Here is a 19,566-nt window from a genome sequence, read left to right on the forward strand (position 1 = left end):
TATTTTATGTATGAGTCCGTGTTATTAAACTGAGCACAGTGCTGGATGGCAGGGGCCAGTGGGTGAGGACACACCCCTCGCCCTCACCCCTTCCTGGCCCTCCACACCCAGCTGGTCCCCCAGCGGCAGCTACTGACCCAGAGTCTGGTGTGGGCCACACCAGAAGGTTCTGTGCATGAACCCAGACGCGCCCTTGGCCATGCAGCGGCTCCGGGGCCAGGGGGTGGGCCCTGCTCTCAAAGCCCAGCCCTCTCCTCATGGGCATGGGTGTGGCCCCGGGGATGCACCCCCCTGCCCCGTGGACGGGCACCCTGAGGGTGACTTCCCAGGTGGTCGGCTGGCTCAGGGGGCCCGTCTGCATCCTGGCTGAGTCACACTCCCCCAGCCCCAGCAGAGAGGCCCAGGCAGCTCTGGATGCCCCCTCGGGTTTCCGTCCCCCACTGTGACCTGCAGAGCAGGGGCAGTGGGGGCCCAGCCTGCACTCACCAGAGTGTCCTGAGTCCGAATGCATTTTGGGGCATCTGGTTCAGGGGCCCAAGCGTGTGGCCTCAGCAGCTCCAGCTTTGCTACCACCCTCCGTGGAGCCCCCATGTCCCCAATGCGCACAGGCCCGGCGAGACTCAGGGCTGATGTGGGGCTGGGGCGCTGCAGGACAGTGGTCTGCACCCCTCGCCAGCCTCACCCACTGACTGACACCCACTGTGTGGAAGTGCCTGGGAAGAGGGGAAGGGTCTCAGAGAAGGCTTCCCGGAGGAGGTGGTTGGCCTTTGTCATGAGCCTGGAGGGGCTCTTCACTCAGCACTTACTGGCTGAGTGTGTGCCGTGTGTCCAGCACTGGGAGGAGAGCTGTGAACAAAACAGACAGCCCCGCCCGCCCTGAGGGTGACCGGCAGCCCAAGGCAGGCAGCAAAGCACTTGGCCTGCTGGTGAAGGAACCAGGGGCAGTGATGCAGGGAGGGAAGAGGTGGCCCCTGAGAACGGCCAGGGTGGCCATCCGGGGCCTGGTGTTCCAGGCAGAGGGGAGCCTGTGCTCAGGGGTGGAGGGAGGTCCGTGTGGCTGGAGCCCTGGGAGAGGGGTGAAGGGGGCCAGCCCAGTAGGAGCCGGGGTGGAGATGGTGTCTGTCCCGGGCTGTGGGAGCTTGTGGGCCCTAAGCCGGGCACTGGACGGGACAGGGCAGTTCTGGGCCTGGGGGTGGGGGAGAAACAGTGGGGCGACTGGATTTATGCTGATGGTGGAGCCAGGATTGGGCGTGAGGTGCGTGAGGGGCAGTCAGGGGGGCCTGAAGTTTAGCTGACCTTCTGGAAGGCCAGAGTGGCCATTCCTGGGGTGGGGCCAGACAGAGATGCTGGTGCAGTGTTGAGTGCTGGCTGCCTGGGCGGGGTGTACGCCAGGCCAGAGGCTGAAGGGCTAGGACCCCTGGCTCTGGAAGCACCAGAGCGGTGCAAGCAGCAGGCGAGCTGCTTCAGGACTTCTCCAGACTTGGGGGAAGTGGGTGCCTGGGGAGGAGGGGGCTTCCCAGGCTGCGGTGGGACAGGCAGGAGCCAGGAGGCCCACGCCCGGGCCTGCCGCGGCTGGTGAGTGTCTGTGGTGTGTGTTGGGGGGTGTGAGGGGCGGTGTGTATGCTGTATAGGTGTGTGTGTGTTATGGAACCACATTTGGTCTGTTGGCCTGCTGATCACACACCCCACAGCCCCCCTCCCTCACTGTCTAAAAACCCCTCCAGGTAGGGGGGAGGGTGTAGCTCAGTGGTAGAGTGTGTGCTTAGTGTGTTCGAGGTCCTGGGGATGGAACCCAGGAACCATTAAAATAAATTAATAAATCTAATCACCCCCAAAAAAAACAACAAAAAATTAAATAAAAACCAGTCCCTGAAACCCACTGGGGAGTTGGGGTCTGCTGAGCGTGAGCCGTTGGCTCCTCACTTGGCGCCTGCAGTGAGCACTGCACTCGCCTGGACCGCAGCCCAGTGCCAATAGGCTGGCTTTCTGCGCACAGGCGGGCAGACCCAGGTTTGGTTTGGTAACAATTCTGGTGCCCGGGTGGGATCGGGACCTGAGTGGGCACATGCCTGTGGCACACTGGCCCCCGGGAGTCCTCCAGCAGGAAAGCCCTAGCAGGTCAGGTTGAGGGGCTCGTGGGACGCACACTCCCTTCCCCCAGGCCTGGACGTTCATTTCCAGAGGAGAAACTCAGGCACGAGGGGTTCCAGATACGTGTTTCATGGAACAAGTGAGGCACTGAGGCTCCAGTGCAGCTCAGGAGATGACCGCGCAGCTGGGGGTGAACAGGGAAGGGGCTGCAGCCACAGGCTTGCCCGGGCGTGGGGGCTGCCGGAGCTCCGGCCCTGGTCACACCACCTCGTCTGTCACCGGCACAGGGTTTTCCTGGGGGCCACCTGTGGGGACCCCCGCAGCTGCCGCCGCCTCCTCTCCCGGCTTCTTGCGGGCCTCGGCCGGGGGTCGGGGCGGGGGGTTGCTGGGCGGCTGCTTGATGGTGCCCCCCACCTGTGGCCGCTCCCTGGGCTTGGGCTCGATCGGGGTCCACTGCTCGCCACGGATGGCCGCCTGCAGGACACGGAGGGGCTGGGCCGCAGGCTCCTCTCGGGCAGCCTCCGCCCCGTCTCACCATCCCCGCACTCCCCACAGCCGAGAGGGGCAGGACAGGCCTGAAGGGACTGCAGCTCAGAGAGGGTATGTGACTGAGGCCTCTCAAGGGCCGTCTGCTGCAGCTCTGCTCCAGGCAAACCCAGCCCCAGGTCTTGGAGAGCATTCTCGAGGCATCTGCCTGGCTAACAGGCTCCGGGAAGTGCCCCTGACAGCACCTTGGACTGGAAGAGGGAAGTCTGACCAACGACTCCCAGGCCAGGCCAGGCCCCTCTGAGCCCCCGCTTCCTTGTGTAAGGTTGGGACCCTGCCACCCCCCATTACAGGGCCACAGTGTGGATTACAGGAGGCGTGTAGGGGACCAGCCAGCACATTGCATGGGCCATTAACGGAGGCCACAACATCCCTGTCCCCACCACAACCTGAGCAGGGACACGGCCGGCCTCGAGGCTGAGGCTGCTGAGGACCAATGGGGCTGACCACAGGGACACTACTCACCAGCAGGTAGATGCCACTGGCGATGACCAAGCAGGCTGTCCCCAGGATGGTGGCAAGCAGGAAGCCGGCAGGTACCGACAGCCTGGCGGGGGGCGAGGGTGGGTGCAGGGGACAGAAGGGCGGTCAGAAGAGAGTCCACAGCCCCAGGCCTTGGTCAGAGACCACAGAATTGCAGGACGAAGCAGACTGTAAGTGTGTTCAGGGGGGGCCCTGACCTGCCAAAGACTGGTCTTCTCACTTTGGGGCCCCCGAGCTGTTCTCAGCCAGGTCTGTTGACAAGCCTGGGGACACTGGCTCTTGGCCCCCAGCCGGCACGCTGGGAAGACACCCAGGCAGCTGCCAATGGCTGGGTGCCACGGCCTCCCCAGCAGTGACCCAGCTGCATACATGCGACGCAGCTGAGCAGAGCTGCCCGGCTGAGCCCAGTGAACCCAGGACCCTGAGGTTCCGGGTCTAAGCTACTGAGGTTGGGGTGAATGGTGACCCCGCAAGTTATAGTGGATACGGGGCTGGGGAACCTCTGGCAGAACCCGGGCCCTGGGTTCTTGTTTGAAACAGCATCTGGACCGGGAGGGGGCTCAGTCCACCCAAGCAGTGCGGCGCAGGCGGCCCGCAGGTGGGGCCTCCTGACCCTGAGAGGGCACGGGGACTCACCCAAGGTGCAGGAAGGCCCGGATGTAGTAATTCCTGGTGAGGGGCCCGAACAGCTTCACCACTCTGGTCATGTACTTCTGTCCACTAAGCCAAGAGAGGGGAAGCAGACAGACCGTGTCCTACTCAGCACACAGCACCACCCGCCCAGCCCAGAGCACCCCCGCTGAGTGGGCACCAGAGGGACGGGACCAGGCTCCTCCATGGTGGCTGGCCAGGCGCCCAGCCCTGTGAGCTCTGCCCAGCTCCCGGAAGGACCCCAGAGCAGGCCGGGGAGACTTACCACCTCTCCATGGTGGAGCCCTTGCTCCGCTTCCCCCGGGGGTACTCCAGCAGGCAGATGAGAACTCCTGCCGCACTGAAGCTGCAGTTAAGGAAGAGCCCGCTGACTAACGGGCCACAGGGAGCCCCCTTTGCTGATAGAAAAACAGAGAGGTGCAGCTGCTGCCTGAAGTCACACAGCCAGGAAGCAGCCAGGAGGGATTCGAGCAGGTCTGGCCACTTTGCTGCCTCCTTCCCTGTCCCAGCCCCTCCCTCCCCTACACCTGCCTTGGCTTCCCTAGGACCTGGAACCGCTAGGCCGGTAGAGGACAGTGAGGCCCGCCCACTCATGGACAGGCCTGGGCAGGCTGGGGAGGATGGCTGATAGAAGAGGGTGCAGGGGGATCTGAGCATCCCCGAGGCCTCACTGTCAGCCCTTGGGGGCCACTGACACCTCACATCCTTGCCAGAACCCAGCCCGGGCAAATCTGTCATTTCCTGCTCTGAGACCCTCCTGCCTTCCCCATCGCCGCTGGGAGTGCAGAGGAGCAGAGGTGTGAGCAGCCCTCTGCAAACTGTGAGGTGTGTCTGCCCCCAACCCCGCCTGGGGTCTGCAGCAGGAGGATACATGGAGTACGTGCCCAGGTACCACTGGGTGAACTGGCCTGCTGTGGCCACGATGCCCCCCGTGATGAGGACTGTGGGCAGAGGAGAAGCAGGTCAGTAGGTGCCCCCCATCCCTGCAGGGGCCCTGGCCACCTCCCCCGGGCTTCCCTCCCACAGTGGGGCTGCAAGCCCACCGCGGAGCTGCGCTTGAGTCTGTCACCATGTTTGCTGGGCAGGGGGCCCAGGCGGATGCAGACCCTGGCAGGTGATGGGGAGGCCGTAGGCATGGGGTCAGGATGCCTTCCCCTGGGAGCAGCGTGTGGGCGGAAGGAGCTGCCAAGGCAGGGTGGGGGTCGGGGCCTGGGACTGCTCCGTGGGCGCCCCTCCCCCCGTGCCAGTATCCCGTGCTCTATCTGGTGCTGACATCCTGCTCCGGATGGAGTCTGTCTCTCCCAGCCGTCGGCTCAGATCTGTGCTCCTGGTCGCTGCAGGGACACGAGGGTCTCGGTCTTTCCTCCCCAGTAATGCTGTGTGGGCGGTAACACGAGCACCACACACAATGCCGCGTTTTTAGCCGTTTCACAGAGGGGGGCTCAGGAAGGGCATTCACATCGCTGCGCCACTGTCCCCGCGTCTCACATCCCCAGCCGTTCACTGAGGTTTAATTACTACGTGACGGGCGCACATGTACGCTTGAGAACTTTACTTTCGTGTGACTCCCCCGATGTGACCTTGCCCAGTCAAGGTCCCCGTCACCCCGGAAGTCTCTCTCGGCTCTTCTGGGGTCAGCGGTCATCCTGGCCCTTCGTGTGGGTCACTCTTGCTGACTAGTTTTTGACTGAATCATCCACAGGTGACCTGTTCTGTGGCCTCGGGGACATGTCAGTTGCTTCCGGTTTGGGGCTACCATGAATGGTAGTGAATTTAACGTATTTGTTGACTGTGGCTGCAGAGAGAAACTTACCTGATTTTATGTTTTCCCTTTAATGAGCACTTTTGTTGCTTCGCCTGCCTTTTGCTGACTTGATGGAACTTTAAAATCCCTCTTCCTGAACCACGTATGGACTTGAGAATGTTTCACTTCAATCTCACCCCAGGTTACCAGTGATACTCATTCTTTATAGTCAACACGGACTCGCTGCGTCCTCCCTCTGGTGCTGCTGCCCCTCCCCCTGGACCCAGCTTCGCTCTGGCTGAAGCTCACCCCTCTGTGGTCCTTTCCCGGGACCGGAACTTCCTGGTCGGTGGTCCTTGCAACACAGGGTCGGGGAGGGCAGCCCCTATTCCCTGCACAGCCCAGGCCTGGGTTTCCAGAGGTTTCCTCTTGCCCGTGGCATTCTTCATCTGGGCTCTGGCACAGACAGCGCACTTCTCGGAGGGGGCGCTCTTGTGGTGTTTCCTGTGCGGGCAGCCCTTTACAGCACCAGCCTCAGGCATGCAGCTTGGTTTCAGCCCTTTTCCAGAGAGGCCCCCGAGCCCCTCCAGCCCCCAGAGCCCCGCTGCCATTGGCTGGTTTCGGGCTGCGCTGCGCACTCAGGCTCATTGTGCTGCCAGGACCCTGTGCGCTGCGGGCAGGCCCTTGCAGCACCGTGTCCACTCGTCCTGGGGACACCACTTCCTCAGCCTGGGTCTCGGTCATCAGCAAGAGAGAAGCTCGCAGGTGGCGTGTGCAGGGCCGCTGGGTCCCGCTGGGACCCAGGCCTCAGCTGGCACGGGGCTGTGGCCTCAGGTGAGGACATAAACTTCAGCTAGTGGAGAACTGGGACGGGGGACGTGACAGGAAGCCCAGGTGGGTGGCCCCGGAGAGGGGTGGGGGGCAGGGGGAGAACAGGCCTGGGGGCTGCGATCTCACTCGTGGGGCCTGGTCTGAGGAGGCCAGGCTATAGTCAATACTGAGTCAGGAGGAAAAGGCAGACCAAGGAGGTCAGAAGGGTGACCTTCCCACAAGCCGCCCCATCTGATGGTGGATGTCGGGGCATCACTGTAAAGAGGACACAGAACAGCCCTGCCCCCCGGGTGTTGGCTGAGAACAGGGAAGCCACCACGGGGGTACCATCTGCACCCTTGGGACAGGAATCCAGGCCTCTCAGCTCCACGCTCAGAGCCTGCAGTCACCCTCTCCTTCTGGGGGCTGGGGGTCTGCTAAGGACAGCTCTGGGCAGAAATGAGATGAGGAGAGCCATCTACTGACCTGCTGGGTTCTTAGCCACTCCAGACCCAGGAGAGACCACCCTCCAAAATATGACCTTGCCCTGTGGGCAGGCCGGATACCTCACCCGTCTCTGCTCCCCTACCCGTCCCAGCTTGGCCAGCTCCTCTGCCCCCAGCTGGCACTGGTGGGTGAGGGGGGCGTGTCTGGGTCTCTCTTCTAAGTGTATAGTGCAGACCCCACTGCTCCTTGACCAGAGCAAGGCTGGGTGATGGGGCCCTGCCGTCCCTCCCAGGAGCACCTGGGGAGCTGGGAGGGAGGGGCAGTGGGGGCCGTTTACAGCACTGTGCACAGGGCCCTCCTCAGCAGACCCAGGGCTGGGCCCCAGAGGGAGGGTCACCCCTCCGTGGGCCAAGCGCCTGGCCAGGAGGCAGGAGGAGCCCACCTCTGCACCCCAGGGCCCCTGGGAAGGAGCCCCCACACCAGCACAGGAGGGGCCACAGGGGCGGGTCAGGCCGGGTTTTTCCAACCCGATGGGTGGTGACTCTCCGGAAACCACCAGGGGCGAAAACGCCTCTTCCCCCAGCTTCAACTTCCTCTTTTCAGGGGGTGAGTGGAGGAGTGAAGCAGGAACAGCTGTGGCAGCGGGACAGAGGATGGGAGGTGGGGTGCATGGGTCTGCAGGGCAGGAGGGCACTGAATCCTTCTCCTCAACCTGAGGGCTGCAGCCTGTCCTGACACTGGCCCCAGGCCCTTTCCCACGGGGCTGCAGGTCCCTGGCAGAAGGCTCCAGACTCAGCCCCCACCCCCAGGCTTCAGTTCCCACTTCCTGACCTGCAGTCTGGGGTCTCTGGCTGGTCCGGACCCTGCTCCCCACCCCTGCCTCCAGCCTGCTCCTTTCCCACTTCCCCGGCCCACAGCCTAGGGTAGCTGACTCCTGGCCCTCAGCTTTGCTCTGCTGGGCCCTGGCCAATCCTGAGGGTTTAAGTTTCGGCGCCCCTCACCCCAGGTTCAGCCGTCCCTGCGGCCCCCACCCCAAGTGCCAGAGCCCTGATGCCCACTCACTCAGGCCAGATGCCAGCGCCTGCTCGTTGGCCCACATGGCCCACTCGATCTGCCCCATGGCGGCCGCACGGCTCCCCAAGGCTCCTCCGACTGGCTCAGACCCTTCGGACCCCGCGGCCTGAGCTCCGCCTGCCTCCTGCCAGCCCCGCCCAGAGTTTCCCAAGTTCCGGGGCCGCCTTGCTGCTCGCTCCGCCCCACCCTGGCTCCAGGTGACTGGCCTGGCCAGCAGGCAGGCGGGCCCATGCTCCCAGGAGCCTTGCCCCTACCCCTTCCATGAGAGCCTGGGCCGCCGGGAGCTCAGGGAGAGACCCAGCCACCCTGGCTTCAGTGGTGCCCCCCTGCAGAGGGAGCAGGGCCTCAGGCCAGGAACCCCTAGGCCTCATGGGGATCCCTCCCTGGCGGTCAGAGCAGGCCCAGCTCCGCCTCATCTGGCCTTGGGCTAGTGCAGGTGTGGGCAGCTGCAGCCCCTCTGCTCACCAGGACTGTCTTGGGGGGCTCCCAGGGTGCAGCTTCTGGGAAAACCCAGAGTGTAGGAGGGCAGGGTCCTGTCCTATCACCTCCCTCCTCTGCCCCACCTTTGGGTCAAGGTCAGGACTCTCCAGCAGCAGGAAGCTGACCCTTTCTGGACAATGAGGGGAGCCAGGAGGTAGGTCAGAGGGCGCAGGTGCCCACCTCCTCTCCTCCCAGCCTGGCTGGGACAGTGCGGAGGGACTAGGAACACGGATGGAGTAGGTCACGCAAAGGAGGGAGTGACCCAGTGCTTCAGACCCACAGGCCCACAGCTTCTGCTCAATCGGCACTGCCCGCCTACCTTCCTGCCCCCAAACCACATCCCAGGCCATGAGCCTCAGTGACCAGGTCTGTCACAGTGTGGCCGGGGCTGTGGGGGGTGGCGAGCTGGGGGGAAGGTGAGTCCTCAGCCCCTCCTGCCAAGCCCACGGCAGCCCCTTCCCAGTCCTCACTGCAGAATGACCGCAAGGGCTCAGAGAAAGCACGCCAGGCAGAGCCAGCTCACTGCCTTTACTCTGGGGCCAGACAGAGTCCCGTCCACCTCTCGGTGCTGCTCCCCGCCCCGCTCCAGACACACCACTGGTCTGTGAAGAAACTGCAGGCACATGGGCCTAAGCTCAGGGTCTGGAGGAACACTTCACGGAGGTGTCCTGAGGCTGCTCCCTGCACGGTGACTGGTCCTCCAGCCCCAAGGGGGACACTGATTGGCCGTCTTCTCCCTGGGGCAGTGGGGGTGGCCCAAGTTCAGGGCCAGAGAGCACTTCACTGGTGGGGGCACTGGCAGCTCCACCTGGATGGCTGGTCCTCCACGTCTGTCTCCTGATCTAGGCTCCCGTCTCAGCAAAGTGTGGGTGCAGGTGGGGAAGATGAGGTACTGGGGGGCTCCTGACCGCCTGTGTGGCTGCAGGTGTTTCTCCACTGCCCCAGCTCTGCCATGGCACATTGCCGGGCCCAGAGTGAGGCAGCCACCCACAATCCCAACAAGCAGGGTGGGCCGACCGCCACACCCGGCTCCCCAGTCCCAGTGAAGTGGCCCCTTCACCCAGTGGCAGCTGGGGCTCCACTAGGGTGCTCAGGCGGCTGGCTTCGGCAGACCATCAGGGCCCAGCAGGTGAGCACCAGGGTCGTCCAGGACTTGAGGCCCAGGTCCTACCTGGCGGGTACAGAAATTAATGTCAGGGCAGGTGACAGGGAGGGGCAGAGTGCACCTGCCCTCCCAGGTAAGTGCAGATCAGAAGATGACAGCCCCCATGGTGACGCTGGCCCTGGGCCCAAGCCTCAGGCAGAGATGGGGTCCCCTGGGCACTTGCCTCCACAGCCCAGGCTTGGGGTGGAGAGCAGGTCCTGGGATGGAAGATAGGGGCTGTGGCCTGGGGGCACAAGGTCACGGTCTTGGAATCAGACAGATCTAAGGGAAATCCCGGCCCCACCACTGAGCAGGACCCTGACCTGGTCTGGTGGGGTGACCTGGAGGCCCCCACATTCCCCAGCACAGGAACGCTGCCCCACGCACCACAGGGCCCTCACACGTCCACTGAGAGTGAGCGAGGGAAACACTGGGTGCTTTGAAACCCGAGGAGCAGGGTTCCTGCTACCTGACCGTCAGCAAAGTGGCCCCCAGCCTGGCCGAGCCCACAGGCCTGTGACGGGTGCGGCCGGGGCTCACCTGGGTGGCAATGATGTACTTGATGCCGCCAGGAGCGGGGTCCTCGCCCAGCACAGCTTTAAGCTCGTCCGAGAGCAGGGCAGGCTCCACAGGCAGCCCCTGCAGAAACCTGGGAGAGAACGGCAGGCTGGCCCGGGGTCCGCAGACGCGGTGTGCAGACAGGCGGCTCCAGGACGGAAGCCCCAGAGTGGCTGCGCGGCTCGGGCTGTGACTGCCACCAGGACGGGCTCTTGCGGGCTGATGCACAAGTGCTGCTTGCCCCGCCCTGAATATTCTTAATGCCACCAGGCTGTCCACCCCAAGTGCTTGGTGGTGCGTTTCATGTTACCTGTGTCTCACCACGTGCGCTAAGCACTGTGCAGGAACGCCAGGGGCCTGGTGGGGTCCCTGAGGGGAGGTTTCGGTGCTGCCCCCTTGCCCTGGCCTGTGGCTACTGCCACGCACGTTGGGTAGCAGAACTTAAGAAAACACCTCAGTTCAAGCACAAACCTACAAACCACCCACAGGGTGACCAAGGCAATGAGCCCCCAGAGGGCACACCAGCCGGTCTGTCCTCGGTCCTGTGGTCTGTCCCATCTGGTGGGGATGTAGTATCCAGCACCTCCCACTAGAAGGGGCACTGCCCCCTCACAGTGATGGACAGAAGGACTCCACATGCCCCCCACACCCCCAGGGGGCAGGTGTCCCCACGCTGAGAACAGGGCCCCTTAGAACAGCTGGAGAGAAGAAATGCACTCTGCACAGAAGCCACTGGCGGCATGCGTGCGCGTGGGTGTGGGTGTGCGTGCGTGCGTGTGTTTGTGTGTGCCTGCGTGTGGGTTGGCTGGGCTGGGCGGAGGAGCGTCCAGGTCACACGGACGCGTCCTTGAGGATACACCGCCTGTGGTCTCCACGGGTCAACCCCCACCACAGCCTGAAGAGGAGAACCCACGCCTCCCACCCCTGCCTCCTGGACAGCGGCCCACAACTCACTTGTCTCCATTCGACTCAGGTGGGAAGCTGTGCCTCACGGCAGCCACAAACTCAGCCACGGTCTCATCCAGAGTGAAGATTACAGCATTGGGACCCGCGTCAAATGTGTAGGCCACCTGGAACCATGCGTTCAGCGTGACCAGGTGCCGCAGCTCAGACCCACTCCCAGGTGCCAGGCGAACTCCCACCCACTCGGGACAAGGGGCTTGGACATGGGGCCACACAGCCGAATGAACCACAGTGAGACAGAGCCCACCCGTGCCAGCCAGCCTGCCTTGGTGTGCCCGTGGAGGGCATTGAAGCGGTGCACCAGGTGGATGATGCGCCGAGACGTGTCGCTGAGGTAGGATATGGGCGGGAAGGTGTCCAGGCAGGTGGCGTGGAACTGGTTGCTGTCCTGCATGGTCAGCCGGCCGAAGGCCTGGAAGTCCCGCTCCCGGACACAGCGGGCCATCTCCACCATGCGGGCCGGCACCACCTCCTTGGCGCGGAACTGCAAGGCAGACAGTCTCCTAATGGTGTGGGCCCACTGGGGCTACGGGGCTGAGGGGCTGGGCTCCCAGGGCCCCCAGGGACCGGCCCGCCCGCCGAGTGAGGCCTCACCCTGAGCAGGGGGCTAGTCTCCACGCTGGTCTGCATGCCCACGGTGCTGCCCGTCAGCTTCTTCCCGGCGCTCACCTGCCCCAAGGGAGAGACGGCCTGGACTGTGCCCTGAAGCCCCGCCCTCCCCACTCCTGCACCCCCAGCTCAGCCGGGCCAGCCAGGGGGGCCCCTCGCTCCACAGCCGTCTCACTCACCACGAGGATGAGGACTCGGAGTTCGGGCCAGTGTGACTCAGGGGCCACCTGCCGGGCAATGCTGTCCTTCCCGTCAGCCCGTTCTCCCATTTGCCACTCCACGAAGCCACCGTACAGGCTGCGGCAGGCGCTGCCCGAGCCCCTGCGGGCCACTTCCGAGAGGTCACTCTCCACCCCATAGACGCGGGCCAGGGTGTAGGCTGCAGGCACAGGAGCAGGCAGGGCAGAGAGGCTCAGACAGGCTGGGGTCCGTCCTGGGCTCAGAGCCATGGGAGAGAAGGAATCCCAGCTCCCAAGGTGGGCATCCCCCACGGTGGGCTCAGGCACTCAGGACTTACAAGGAGCAGCTGCCCTGGAAGCCTGCTAGGGGCCTGGGGGCCCGTGCCCGGGGGCCTGGGCAGGCAGAGCTCTCTGAGGAGCTCTGAGGGGTGGTGGTGTAGGGGGTTTGCTGGGTCACTGGTCTCAGGACTCTGAGGACGTGTCCCTACCGCCCATCGCTGTGGTGACCAGCTTTGCCCCCAGGCAGGGGTCGGGGGCCCTGCTGGAGAGTGAACCAGCACAGGGAGGGCAGAGCTGGGGTGTAGAGCAAGAGAGATGGACTCCCAGTGGGAGGACCAGAACCTGGAGCCAGCTGTACCCCCTTGGAATTCCACTATGTAAGCCACAGAATCCCCCTACTCAGTTTAAGCAGGTTTGGGGGGTTTCTGCCATGTGCAGGGTCCCATCCACGGGTCCCCGGGAGATCTCGGCACTCAAGACATGCGAGATCACCCAGGCCACGGCCGGTGTGAGGGGCACCTACCTAGGCAGGCATAGCCGGCCGCTGAGGAGGCCAGGCCCGCAGCCGTGGGGAAGTTGTTCTCCGAGGCGATGTGAACCTTGCAGCTGTGGCTGAGGGGCAGTGGGTCTTCCGGGCTGCCGCTCCTGCGCTTGCAGGCCAGACGGCGGACTACAGGGAGAAGGAGTCGGCGCTGGGCAGAGCCGCCCACCTGCCGTCGGCCAGCACCCTTGGGGCTGGCCTCCACCCGAACCTCTCCCCGTGACTTCCTTCTTGGGAGGACCCAGGCCCGGACTTGGCCATGCTGACAGGCGACCACGGTCCCTGGGGCATGGGACGTGGCGGGCAAAGTGGCAGCAGCACCATCTGTGCCCTGGACCCCTGCGGCCTGAAGACCCAGCAGCTCCGGGCCCCCACTCACTCTCCTTCAGGCAGGCCTGGAGGCGCGGCTGCCTAATGTCCTCCTCGCAGCCGTTCAGCCAAATCCGGTCCTCCGTGAAGTCTCTGCTGATGGCGGCCGTCGTGGTGGTTTTTAACTGGGAAGGGAAACGCAGGGCCACCTCAGGAGCGGATGCCCGCCAAGCACTCCTCTCTGAGGGTCCCTCCTGGTCACCCACCCAGGACAGTGGCCTTGCTGGAAAGCAGAGAGGTGGAGGCCCAGGCGGGCCAGGCTCGGTCAGTGGGGATGTCACACAGGCGTCCACTACACAGGGCACGACCTGTTTCCACGTTCCACGTCAGGGCCACTGGGCCGGGCACAGGGAATGAAGGACAGGGACCCCCAGAGGAGGACCAGGCGTGTGCGCACGATGAGCATTCCTAACAGCGGCGGGTGGAACGGACACCGTTCATTGGCGGCGGGTTTGTCGCTACCATTCGTAAACAAAAGTTCTGTAAATATTTTTGGTGTTTGCTGGCAGTCCACGCTAACCTGATCCTGGTGCAAAGTGACGCTCAGAGAGGAGTTGATGGGCAGGATCAGTTTCTCATCCCGCTTTCCCCCTGCAACAGACAACCCGAGGCAAAGCCAGTCAGTCCACTCGAGGGGCCAGCGGGGCCCAGCCCACCCGCCCCGCGGGCGGGTCCACCGCCCAAACCGGCGCCTCTGAATCCCAGTTTCCCCGTCCGCAGGCCCCCCAACACCGCGCCCCCAGGCCCGCATACTCACAGTACTTGATGACCGCGATGTTGACCGGCGCGGTGCAGGTCACCGCCACGACCGGCTTCCCCGAGGCCATGGCCGAGGAACCGCGCGACCCCAGCCCACGACCGCGGGCCTTTCCAACCCGCGCCGCAGCCGGCCGGGCAGTTGGTCGGCGCCGCCCCACCTGTCCGCGCGCCGCCCAATCAGCGGCGGGCCTGGCCCACACTCCACTTTACAGCCAATGAACTGGATCGGACGACGGGCTGCTGACGCTGAGCCCGCCCCCGCTAGCCCGCGGCGGCGCTCCGGTTCTGCGCAGGCGCGGGGATCCGGCCGTACACGGAGTCCGCGCGGGCGTCGCTCTGCGCAGGCGCGGGGTGGGCGCAGGCGCGTGGGGGCTTTTTGGGGACCGCGCCGCTCGTGCAGCTGAGGGGAGCTTCGGCCGGGCGGACGCGGTCAGCGCAGTAAGCGCCGTGGGCTCCGAGGTCCGTCCTGGGCCGAGACGGGGGGTGGCCGACCGCCCGGGCGGACTGGACGGGGCCGGCAGCTCCGGAGACGTCGTGACCTGCCCGGCCGAAGGGCAGGCGCTCCCAGCGCGGCAGGACGCGGGCCCCGCGGCCCGAAGTCCCCCCCTTCCTCTCCCCCCGAGGTCCCCCCGCAGTCTGAGGTCTCCCCTCGTCCCTCCGCCCAGGGTCCCCACGGGGTCCCCAGTCCTGGAGCCGAACGGTGCCTGGGTGGGGGGGCTGCTAAGGGATGAACTGCTTCCGAGATTGGTGCTTTAAAACCCCACTCTCGTTTTTGAAGCTCCTGTAAGCAAGAGTTCTTTTTTTCACGGTTGAAATGCGGGTTGCCACATTTATATTGACTCTTACTGTCATAAAATGTGCCATTTTAACCACTTTTAAGCAAACAATTATGTGGCATTAAGTACTGACAATGTTGTGCAGCCACCACCACCCTCGGTCTCCAGAACTCATCCAGTATCCTAAACCGCATCTACCCGTTGAACCGTAACGCCCAATTTTCTCTTCCTTTTGTAAAAATTTATTTTCAGCTTAATTTTTTTTTCACAAGCGCACTTTTTTTTTGCCGTCTTTTTTTTTTTCTAGTGGAGATACTGGGGATTGAACCCATGACCTTATGCATGCTAAGCATACGCTCTACTCCTGAGCTATAACCTCTCTTCCTATTTTTAGCTTTAAAATGGTTCAGATTTCAGTCAAGGTAAAAGTATGCAACATAAGGTCTCCCACTTTGGGCCTAGCCCCCCAGTTCTGTTCCTGGAAGGACCAGTGTTACGAATTCTGTGTATTTTCATCAATGTTTTATACGTCATAGGAGCAAATAGCTTTTTTCCCACTTACTGGTTTCTTGGAAATCATTTCTGATGATCTAGACTTTCTGTAACTTGTCCAACACATCCCCTGTTGGTGGACACCTGGGTTGTTACCAATTTTTTTGACACAAGCTGCTGTTTTGTGCAAGTATGAGTCCTTCTGCAGGTGAAACTCCTGGAGTTGTGGGCCCCGCAGGATGTGCCCGAGGTAATTTTGATAGCTGAGCAAGTCCCATCTGCGGAAGTTCGTCAGATGCTTGAAGTCTAGCCACCAAAGCACAGGCGTGCGAACCTTCCTCGCACAGCAGACCTCGTCTGTCTGATGCCTGAAAGATGGCATCTCACTGTTTACAGTTGCATTTCTGATGGTTATTGTTTTTAAGTTTTTCTTGGAATCACTTTTCTGTTTCATGCAAAGACACTGAAACTTCTTTTGAAGAGCTGCTGGTAGATTGCTCTGGACGGCGTCACCGTGTATTTTCTGAGCTACAGAGGCTGGGTCACCCGTGAACCTCGGTGATCTGTGTCCTGCCATGGTGATGATGGCAGGGCCAGCACGCACGTTCATTTTGCACCTATTTGGTGCCAGATGGTGCGCTAGGTGCTTCACCCTGCAGCCCCTTGGTAACTTCAGCTTTACTATTTATAAGTAATGTGTCCCCCCTGAAATTCATACGTTGAAACTTAACGCCCCAGTGTGATGGGGTCATGAGGGTGGAGCGTCGTGAATGGGACTGGAGCCCTCCTAGAGAGACCCCACGGCTCCCTCGCCCCTTCCCCACGTGAGGACACAGCGAGAAGACACCGTCCGTGAATCAGGAAGGGGCGCTCACCAGACACCGCACCTGTCGCCGCCTTGATCCTGGGCGTCCAGCCCCAGAACTGAGAGAACTCGCTGGTGGTTGTTGAAGCCCCCTCGTCTGGGGTATTGTTCATTATAGCGACCGGAACAGGCGAGGACCGAGTTGCATGCACACGATTTATTTATTAGTTTTGTTTTGGGGGGAGGTAATTAGGTTTGTTTATTTTTTAACAGCAGTCCTGGGGATTGAACCCAGGGCTACTCAGCTAGACCGTCCCCCTTGCATGTGATTGAAGGGGGCAATTACCAGGACCCCCACACACACCCATCCAGGTTCTCAAAGGCAGCCACTTCCAAATCTCTTACTTCCCTCCATGTTTCTAAGTAAACAGCTTGTTTTTTCTCTTCCTTTCTCTCCTTCCTTTTTTCCTGTTAAGACGGTATCTGTTCATACCACCAAGTAGACATGAGGAATTCTCTTCTATCAGGACCACAGTCCTCCCTCCCCCATGCAGTGAAATGTTTTCATTGTTATGATCGTGTAAACCACGCACTCAGGTGAGCCACGTGGGTGTAAACGCCTGACCGTGTGCATGTGGGCAAGGGCTCTCTCGTTTGGTAGGGAACCTTGAATTGAAGAAGGTGGACACCATCACCCCAGTTCTCCGGAATGGTCAGCCTATACACATGTGCAAGACTCATCACAGGGTGTCTGGGGTGTATAACTGTGAAGTCAGTGTTTTTTTCTATTTCCTGTTTTTTTGTCAAATAGATGTGAGTAATAACTGTGGGCGTGATAAACCAAGGACAGAAACTTTAAGACATGCACTCACACTTTCGGATTTGTCCCAGTGTTTTGGGGGGCGGTGGGAGGTGTGGGATGCCCAGGGGTCAGGATCCAGGTGTCCAGGCTGAGATGCAGGCTGAAAACCAGGGGCCGCTCCTGCCTCCGCCTGGAGCCCGTGGTTTCAAAGCATTTTTTTTTTTTACTGTGGCAAAATACACATAACATGAAGTTTACCATCCTAACCATTTTAAGTGTGTTGCTCAGTGCCATTAAGCACATTCACACTGTGAGACTCTGTCCCTGTCAAATGCTGACTCCCCCAGCCCCTGGCAGCCACCTTTCTGCTGTCTGTCTCTGAGTTATTCGGGGGGCCTCATGGAAGTGGAGTCCTGCAGGATTTGTCCTTTTGTGTCTGCCTTATTTCACTGAGCGTGTTTTTGAGGTTAGTCCACACTGGCACCTTTCAGAGTCTCCTTTTTGAGGCTGAGTATTATTCCACCGTGTGGGTCCATCGTCTGGCCGCTGGGAGCAGTGCTGCTGTGAGCACGGGTGTCAGGCCTCCACGTTCCTGTTTTCTGTCCTTTTGGGTGAATGTGTGGCGGCGGAGTTGCTGGGCCGTACAGTGACTCTGGTTAACTTTTTGAGGAACCTCCAGACTGTTCTCTGCAGCAGCTGCACCGTCTTACATCCCCAACAGCACGTGGTTATCTTCTTCCAGTTTCTCCACATCTTTTTTTTTAATGGTTGCCACCCTAAAGGGTGTGAAGTGCCAGTTCATTGTGACTTTGATGTGCGTTCCCAGATTTCCTTTTATTTGTGGTGGTTTCCCAGTGTTGAGAGAGTACATGGGATGGTGTTTCTCAAATGCTGGCTGCTAGGAGCAGGTCTGAGTCAGGTCGGGGGTCCTGAGACCCCGCCTGTGCAGCTGGCGCCCCGGGCGCTGCCAACAGGAGTTGCTGGGCCAGGGCCGCTGAGCTGCAAAGACAGATGCTGGGAAGCCCAGGGGCTCTGGGGTCAGGCGGACCTGGTGGTGCAGTGACTTTCTTCCCCGCAGCAGAGCAGTTGTCCCTGCAGCAGACTGCCAAGGGCAGGGAATAAATGACCCCTCCCTTGGTGGTGGCAGCTTGGCCCCTCATGTGGGGGTGGAGATGAGAATGAGCTGCCCAGGGCGGAAAGAAGGAAGCCCAGTGCACAGTGTATGAGCCGGGTGTGGGGCCGACGGTCACCTCCAGGCAAGGGGTCCCTTCCCCACTGGTACCGCCATTTGTGCCCCGCAGCAGCGGGCAGGCGAACGTGGGGGAGCCTCCTGCTTGCCCAGCCAGGTCCGGGTGCACGAGCATTGGGGGGCACCGAGGGCGGTGAAGCAGGATCAGAGCCGCCTGCCCCTCCCACCCACAGAGGGGACCAGGGACCCTGGGTGGTGGTCCTCGGTGCCTTCAGCTGCCTGGCCTGCGTGTGCGACCTACCGGGCGTCAGGACAGGAGATCCTTGAAAAGATGGCGTGTGCTCGTTTGGAGATGTTCTTTTTTCCCCCTTCTTTCCCTTCTGTTTCAGCTCACTCCCCCCGGACACCCTCAGCAGTGAGGCTTTTCTGGAACCTGGCGGGCGTGGACCGCCACCTGGAGAGGCAGTGGGAAGGCTCGCCTGTGTGGTGGTGCATGGAGAGCAGCCGCAGGTGAGGGAGAGGCTCAGAGATGTGAGGCCGTGGAGTTTGCAGGACTTCGATTTTTTGGTGTTTTTTCACAGAGGGGAAGCATCTGTAACAGCGTTCCGGGTGTCGTGCCGCCTTCACCACCAAGCCTCTGGAACCTTCTCATCTTCTTACACTGAGACTCTGTCCCCACTGAGCACAGACGCCCCCAGCCCCGCCCCCGCCGTCTGCTCCCTGTGTCTGTGAACCTGACTCCTCCAGGTCCCCATATAAGTGGAATCGCAGGATTTGTCTGTCTGTGTCTGGCATCTCCCCGAGCATCACGTCCTCGTGGTTCGTCCACTCAGTGCGTCAGGACTTCTGCGGCTGAGTGATGTTCCGTTCCATGGATGGACCACGTTTCATCCATCAGTGGACACTGGGTTGCTTCTGCCTTTTGACCACTGTGGATAACACTGCCATGCAGTTTGGTTTTCTTACCAGACAATCACTCTCAGCTCTTGAGCTGCCCAAACACAGGGGTGCAGGGCTAGGTCTGGGCCCTGGCTTGTAGACCCTGCTCTGAAACATAATGGTCCCAAGTCACATCCTGAGCCCAGCTTTGCATCACCTTGCTTGGCCTCTCAGGACCCAGGAACTGCCCAGGCTGCCCAGTCATCCCCATCTAGAGAGACTGGATCTGGGTGGAGTGGCCCCAAGCTGAGGGCTGGCTGTGTCCGCAGGGAGGACAGTCCAGTCCCCACTTGGGCTGGACCACGTCCCAGGCGTAGCTGCAAGGGGCGCCCCCCTCCCAATTTCTTCTTGACCTCTTCTTCTCCAGGGCGATAGTTTTTTTTGCAAAAGTCTTCCTTTTAATTAAGAAATGCTTAATGAACGTAAAAGAATACAGGTTCATGTGGTCACTTGGAGCACCAGAAAATGAAGCCCCAGCCCCTGACCCTCATTTGGAGAACTCGGACCAGCCACCCCCCGTCCCCAGGGCATCCTCCCCTGGCATCCACTCGCGGGGCACGGAGATGGATGGGCCTGTTGCCTGTGGCCTTGTCCCTGCCCAGCCCTGCACGCATCCGAGCGTCGCCCTTCTCACGCCGACTTCCTCACAGGATGGATTTGGCATCGAGGCGACACAGCTGCAGAGGACCTGCGAGCGTCTGGGAGAGTGAGGAGGGGAGGGTAGCGGGGTTGGTAGCAGGAGTGGAGAGATAGATGTGTGGGGAAACGGGGCTCTGGGGGAGGTCAACTTGGTCTGCGTCCTTTCAGCCTTCAGGGTCCCTTCCCCTGGCTCCCTC

General features: G+C 61.7%; 2 protein-coding genes and 1 long non-coding RNA gene across 4 annotated transcripts; 1 reads left to right on the forward strand and 2 right to left on the reverse strand.

Annotated features, from left to right (window-relative positions):
* Nucleotides 1-2,197: 2,197 nt before the first annotated feature.
* CYBA (cytochrome b-245 alpha chain) lies at nt 2,198-7,988 on the reverse strand. 2 transcript variants are annotated; one of them, XM_006212407.4, is made up of 6 exons: nt 7,835-7,988; nt 4,643-4,712; nt 4,037-4,111; nt 3,757-3,840; nt 3,103-3,184; nt 2,198-2,565 (listed from the first exon to the last, which is right to left on the reverse strand). In XM_006212407.4, the coding sequence occupies exons 1-6, from the start codon at nt 7,890-7,892 to the stop codon at nt 2,350-2,352; spliced, it is 585 nt and encodes a 194-aa protein (XP_006212469.1). In that variant the 5' UTR covers nt 7,893-7,988; the 3' UTR covers nt 2,198-2,349. The 2 variants fall into 2 exon arrangements, with proteins under 2 accessions (XP_006212469.1, XP_072802891.1); XM_072946790.1 differs by lacking the exon at nt 4,643-4,712 and having other exon boundaries at nt 4,037-4,169.
* Nucleotides 7,989-8,839: 851 nt separating this feature from the next.
* MVD (mevalonate diphosphate decarboxylase) lies at nt 8,840-13,888 on the reverse strand. Its single transcript, XM_006212406.3, has 10 exons — nt 13,726-13,888; nt 13,489-13,559; nt 12,979-13,093; nt 12,582-12,728; nt 11,780-11,979; nt 11,586-11,660; nt 11,257-11,475; nt 10,983-11,098; nt 10,011-10,119; nt 8,840-9,497 (listed from the first exon to the last, which is right to left on the reverse strand). Exons 1-10 carry the CDS (start codon nt 13,793-13,795, stop codon nt 9,417-9,419), a joined length of 1,203 nt encoding a protein of 400 aa, XP_006212468.1. The 5' UTR covers nt 13,796-13,888; the 3' UTR covers nt 8,840-9,416.
* A 2,407-nt stretch (nt 13,889-16,295) lies between these two features.
* Nucleotides 16,296-18,866, forward strand: LOC140687991 (uncharacterized). The gene is made up of 3 exons (XR_012062633.1): nt 16,296-16,397; nt 18,181-18,301; nt 18,373-18,866. It is a non-coding gene; the product is annotated as an uncharacterized lncRNA (long non-coding RNA).
* Nucleotides 18,867-19,566: the final 700 nt, after the last annotated feature.

The sequence above is a fragment of the Vicugna pacos genome, chromosome 21 (genome assembly GCF_048564905.1).
Source record: "Vicugna pacos chromosome 21, VicPac4, whole genome shotgun sequence".
Lineage (NCBI taxonomy): Eukaryota > Metazoa > Chordata > Mammalia > Artiodactyla > Camelidae > Vicugna > Vicugna pacos.

Bases quoted from the DNA above. Each gene is read 5' to 3' on its own strand.
- CYBA (XM_006212407.4), bottom strand. From the start codon at position 7,892: ATGGGGCAGATCGAGTGGGCCATGTGGGCCAACGAGCAGGCGCTGGCA. The intron at 4,713-7,834 runs GTGAGTGGGCAT...CTCTGCCCACAG, and splicing joins GGCGCTGGCATCTGGCCTGA to TCCTCATCACGGGGGGCATC. The intron at 3,841-4,036 runs GTAAGTCTCCCC...CTCTTGGCTTAG, and splicing joins GGCTCCACCATGGAGAGGTG to TGGACAGAAGTACATGACCA.
- MVD (XM_006212406.3), bottom strand. From the start codon at position 13,795: ATGGCCTCGGGGAAGCCGGTCGTGGCGGTGACCTGCACCGCGCCGGTC. The intron at 12,729-12,978 runs GTGAGTGGGGGC...TTCTCCCTGTAG, and splicing joins CCAGGCCTGCCTGAAGGAGA to TCCGCCGTCTGGCCTGCAAG. The intron at 11,661-11,779 runs GTGAGTGAGACG...CCCTTGGGGCAG, and splicing joins TCCGAGTCCTCATCCTCGTG to GTGAGCGCCGGGAAGAAGCT.